Source organism: Podarcis erhardii (assembly GCF_964252035.2).
Source record: "Podarcis erhardii genome assembly, chromosome: 3".
Lineage (NCBI taxonomy): Eukaryota > Metazoa > Chordata > Lepidosauria > Squamata > Lacertidae > Podarcis > Podarcis erhardii.
The window spans coordinates 68766281-68772280 of record NC_138507.1 but is presented as its reverse complement, the minus strand read 5'-3'; the positions used below and the strand labels follow the sequence as shown (position 1 = coordinate 68772280).

Sequence of the window (6000 nt, the reverse complement as noted above, 5' to 3'; positions counted from 1 at the left end):
TTCTTTGTCTTGGAAGAGATGGGGAATAGGATGAGCACCAGGGCTCATTCTGACCTTCTCTACCCCAACCTAGACGGGCCACTTTGATGCTTTCAAACAACATTGCAGGAGGTTAGACTAGATGGCCCTCGACTCTACAATTCTCTGATTAGGCTGCAAAGGAAGTTCCTTGCTGATAATGGGGCTTGCTCTGTGTTGTATTTATATTCAGTGCCAACTGCAAGCTCTACTTTCAGGTACATTTGAGCTCCTGATTTATCTGGGCTTTTTTCCTTTACTTACAGTACGTCAATATCTGTTTCATTCCTAGATTGTGTACAAACACCTGAGGCTGAGATTTATTAATGTCCTATCTTACTCTGCCTAATGCTTTTAAGAAGAGCTTAAGCATCATTAGGATTCTGGTTCTCAAGTTATTTGAGGTTAACGTTTGTCACATTTTGGACAAAAAATGGGTGGGACTAACTTGGTTTTCTAAAAATATATATAATTTATCACCAATTATCCAAATAACAAGTGCATGTTGCTCCATTGAGTACTGGACACTTCTACAAAGTGAATGGGTGAAAAGGAGTGAAGTTACTTACTTCAGTAAATCTTTGATTTCTGCTCTTATCTAATGCACTGACTGATCTTCCAGACAATCTCTATGCACTTTTATTAAACATTCCACTACCACAAAACAGTGTCTTGCCATTCATTTATTCTCACAGTGAACAGCAAGTAAGAAAATGGAAACAGACAAAATCATTAGGAAATCCTTGAAACCCATCATTAGTTTTACAGTACCACGGAGAGAACATTCTTCCCTGCTTTGCGGAACATTTGTGCAAACGGCCTCCCAAAATCACTTCCTTTGCCAGCAGGACGCCTCTGACAATCATCCCTAGAAATTGTTTGAAGAAGGTATGTGTATTTTTAGCTACACTATATCCAGCAGCTGGAATGCTAGCATGTGACATTTCAGCCTGTGTTCAATAATTTGTGCCCTAGAACAGTTGGTCACGGACCCAGCAAGAAAGGAGGCAGCCCAACACTTAATTATGTGAGTGGTGCCCAGGACCTGTGTAAGACACAAATGTTGAATTGATTGGACATTGCCACTGAATATGAAGACATAGTATTGAGAACCTGAAACACTTTACCATTGTCCGATTAAATTAAGAATGTAAACTGAAAACTACAGCTGTAGAAATACTTCTCAAGATAAGTTTTTTATGAGTGCTTACAGAGAGGAAAGTAATACTGCAAATGTGTTGTCACCAACAGTTTTTTTATTTATTTATCAGATTTTCTACAAAAGGGGGGAAATTAGATTAAGGGGGGCAGGGCCAGTTTAGAGGCCCTAAGCACTAATTTTGGTGCCCCCATATACATCTAATTCAAAAGTAAGCAATAATAAATTGTAAAATGAAACAGTATTTTTCAGAATGAAACAAAATCTAAAGATTGAAAATGTTTTTTTTTTGTATACTTCCACTTTGTATTTTTTAAAAATCTACATTTTCTAATTGCAAAACTAATTTTACACAACACATAAGCTTCTATACAACTCTCACTTTTTGCCTTCATCCTTCTAATGATGGACGAAGTTAGACAAAAGCCAGAGCTAAGAGTTGAGGGAGGGGCCCCCACCAATTTGCTGTATGACACAGTTATCTTAGATAGGGGGGCATTACCTCACCGGAAAGCTAGCCTGGATCTTCCAAGAATTGAATCTGTGCTGGATCTAGTTAGTAGAAGGGGGCTAGGGCGCACAACCCACCCCCCACAACTCATAAGAATACAATTAAAAAACCAATCTATTTAATGCAAAAGATGTGCCACCTTCTGTCTTCAACCACAAATCCAGACACACTGTGGACCACCTGAATAACGCTTGTGGACCACTGGTGGTCCATGTTCCAGTGTTTGGGAACTCTTGGCTGAGAAAACAACTGGGATTTCTTGCTGCTTTCTGTTGTCAGCGTGAAGTGTATGGAATCCTCTCACACCTTTGCTAGACTTGGGAAAATGTGACTGACCTGACCAAGGATTAGCATGACAGAAGGGAGTTCTTGACTGCTATAAAAATTAGCTTTTCATTAGTATTCTGCATTGCATTCTACATACCTTCTCACATAACCTCATCTCCTAATGCCAAAATACTATCTCTCATGGTTACTAAGCAGAGGGGGAACTGCACTTTGCACATGTCCAGAGACGCTCTTTTCTCGCTGGAATCTGTTGTTATGACTCCGAACTCTCCTATGTTATTCCCTATTGCATGATCCTGACCCAGAGTCAAATCTCCACTGAAGATGGAGGAAGAGCTTAAATGCCACAGAAGGATCTCAGATCTTCCCGCCCTTCGCTCTTGAGGGCTGGCTGAGAAAGTTGGGTAGTGGAAAGCAGCGAGCGAAAAACTCCGGAAACAACAAAGAGGCGGAAGAAGGCAGCGAAGCAATAATGCGTTGAGCGGCGAACGCCTTCCTCGAGAGCTATACGCAGCCAAGTGCGCCCCGCCCCTTTTAGGCTCGAATGAACACCAGCCAATGAGCGGGCGGCAGTCGGCAGTCGGGCGGAGTTCTCCCTGGAGAGAAGACAAGAAGAAGGGGTAGAGCGTCTTCTCCAATCCTGCAGTGGGAAGAGCGTGAATGATACGGATTTCCGCATCCGGGGTCATGAGGGTAATTTTTTTTTTTATTTAAGGGAGGTTGGGGGGAAAGGGCCAATTGACGGTATTCCATCTCATTCGCAACAAGCGAGCACTCCCCTCCCCCGGTATTTGTGTTCCTCGTCGTTTGACTTCATTCCGCCTCTTTCCTAATGCGGCGTCTTGTGAGGCAAACGGACCCATAATTGTAAGTTGCAAGCGCCCGCCTTCGCTTCTCGCGCGTTTTCCTCCGCTCCTCCCCGCGTTGCGCGTGCGCACCGACGACCTGAGCGCGAGGCGGCTTGTTCTGCCGGCTGCTCTGCTACTCATGTGCGCTCGCGCCGACTCCCCTCAGTGAACTGGCCGCGAGCCTTTTCGCCAAGCCCCCCTCCCAAAAGAAGCCCGTCGAATCCATTATCAAATGCTGTGAAAAACACATATAAACTGTTCTCAACAGGCTCTAGCCAGTTGGCAGCCCGAAGCTTCTGCCCCTCGGCTCACACGGAGGCAGCAGAGGAGCGGCGTGTGGCGCCTTGCTTGCTAAACTTGAGTAGGTTGCACTCACGGAAGACCAGTGTTTCTATATACGGCCCTTGCAGGTTCTTGCAAGGCAAGCTAGAGTTGCCATATGAGGGCTGCGAAAAGCGGGGTTTCAATGTTTTCTCGAAGTGAGTTTAGAAGCACCCCAACATACAATTGAACCAGGATTGCAAGGGCAATTTGTTATTATCTCGTGTGCTGCTTCCTAAACCACACATAAATACAGTAGTACCTCAGGTAAAGTACGTAATTCGTTCCGGAGGTCCGTTCTTAACCTGAAACTGTTCTTAACCTGAAGCACCACTTTAGCTAATGGGGCCTCCTGCTGCTGCTGCGCCGCCGGAGCACGATTTCTGTTCTCATCCTGAAGCAAAGTTTTTAACCCGAGGTACTATTTCTGGGTTAGCGGAGTCTGTAACCTGAAGCGTATGTAACCTGAAGCGTATGTAACCCGAGGTACCACTGTATTTGTATCCACTCTAGGCCATATTTTCAGTCAGAAAGTCTTCAGAAACATATTACATAAAGTTTTGGGTACTTTAGAACGTTTGATGCTGACGGAAAGCATGTGTTGGATGCTGCTGGTCCAATTAAAAAAGCATTCATGTGGGTGGGTGTAGAATTCCGATGCCTCTTAAATCTTGATAGCCGAATATATAATAAGTTCTAATTTAATCTTTTCCTCCTAATATTTTCCTAGTGGCAAAGAGTAACACTTTTAATCAATGGCTGCATCAAGACAAGCGGCTATGTTTCGCCTACCACCTCTTCCAACAATTGGAGAAATTATTAAACTGTTTAAGCTCAAAGCTGAAAAGCAGCTGTCCCAGAACTTTCTTCTGGATCTGAGACTTACAGGTAAGCAGTCTGTGTCATCTTTCAGTTTTCATACATATACTACTTTGTGGTTTTCTACATTTTTAAAAAGCTGTGTTTAAATAGATTATTTTTGTATGTTTATTTAAATTGAATGCACTATGTTTAAATTATTCAAACATGGATTAACAGTTTAAGCGTTCTATTGTTTTGTTAGAAAAAGGACCCATTGAGTTTAATGGGACTTACTCCCAGGTAAGTGAGTGCACAATTAAAGCCCAGATATGGCATGATTCATGAAAATATTCCATATAGGCAATTCCACTGCAATTGCTCGCTCAAAACTCCCAACTCTTCACAGGCCTCTCCAAGGTCAGTGCAAAGACTCCTGGAATTGCACTTGTTAAGGCTTGTTGGGTCACTAGATGCTATTTTTGCACAGTTTTTGTGCTCTTTGGGGGCCATTTTTGCACTTTTTTTTTGCCACTTCCACTTTCGTGACAATGTATGTAGTCAAGGTTGTGCATGCCTTGAACACACATAAATGGGGAATTGCCTATACTCCAGGCCTTAATTATGTAATGTCTACAGTTTAGAATACTTCAGTATGGTAGCATAGGTCAAAGGCTATCAATTTACCTCTATAGCGTGTTCTGATGATATAAATTAATGGATAAAGTTATGTTATGCGGAGCCAGGTTATCACCCAAACTGAAACATAAACAATGTGCCCCGTACTGAAACCACTAGTGAGAGTGATGATTCTCTTATTTAATTTCACAGTGACCCAGTGAGGTAGACCATGTGAAGAGAGTTCATGTGTGGCAATGTAATTCCTGTGAACCAAATGCCACGTGTTTAACCAGTTCGCTAGACCATTCTCCCTGATAGCTTTGCACTGTCTTATTCTTTGGTGATTACTCGTAGCCGAGTAAGATTGTCTTCCATAAACACAGTTTTAACAATGAGTCCGTAAGTGACTGTGGAGGCCAATTCTGGATCCACACGTCCTTCCACAGTGGGGACATTGGTTTCTGGCCGGGAGCTGATCATGATGTGGATTTGCCAAGCGTGCCTTCCTCCTAGCACGTTTCTCCCTTGCGTCCTGAGTTCGTGTGTCTTCAAAATCCACGACACCTTTGGTAAAAGCTGTTCTCCAACTGCAGCGCTTGCAGGCAGCACAACTATGTGGCATAGGTTGGACTGTTGGACTGGTTAAACATATGACATATGTTAAATACGAATGCACTTTCAGTCACTATATCTGGGAGAGAACAGATGTGCATTTGTGAAGATTTGGTGTGAGAGAGATTGAATGCAGGGTAATCAGTTTTGTTACTTTCTTGGCAGTCATTTTGTGAATAGACATGCTCACCTACAGCAGCCATTTTGCATTATTGTCTGAGGGCCCAGAAAGATTAGTTTTTGCCAAGTTCTAGCGATTTGAACAGAGAAGTTGGAGAGGTGGGAACTTTTTTTATGTGAATAGCCAGTAAATAACCTAAATTTCATTAACAATTACACAGTGATTTTTTAATATGAAAAAAGTAGATGTAAAGTGGCCCAGTTCTTTCTGCTCAGCAGGATCTGCTAATCAAACAAATCTGGTGCCATTTTCATGCCAGGGTAGCATTAGGAATGAAGTGACAACTGAATCAAAGTAAGGTGATTCTTGAAACTAAGTCTGTCAGATGAATCACTAAATGAGAGCGAGCATGGAGGAAGAAGAAAACTACATAGTACGATCTGACAAAGTTTTAAGCAGAGGTAAGCCTTTTTGAACCTAGAAGGCCATATTTGTTCATTTGCAGACAGTTTTGTTGGTAATTGTTTTTCTTTTTTAAAAAAGCTTGCAAACCAAAGTCATAGTTAATGAGAAAATGTTTGCAAACTGTAACAAAATTTATTACTTTTACAGTTCAAGCATATTATATGTTTATGCTGATGGAATCTACACACATATAAAACATGCTGTGAAAATGCTTTTTTAAAAAACATTTTGAAAAATG

The 6000-nt window shown here is 42.1% G+C and overlaps 1 protein-coding gene across 1 annotated transcript in view; it reads left to right on the top strand.

Moving 5' to 3' along the window:
- Positions 1–2699: 2699 nt before the first annotated feature.
- Positions 2700–6000, top strand: part of TFB1M (transcription factor B1, mitochondrial) — a gene marked incomplete at its 3' end in the record, with an annotated part of 30960 nt that continues 27659 nt past the window's right edge. The window contains exons 1-2 of the mRNA XM_081854390.1: positions 2700–2843; positions 3876–4033. Of these exons, the coding sequence (XP_081710516.1) occupies positions 3901–4033 (133 nt within the window). The 5' untranslated portion in view covers positions 2700–2843; positions 3876–3900. The remainder of the gene's footprint in view (positions 2844–3875; positions 4034–6000) is intronic.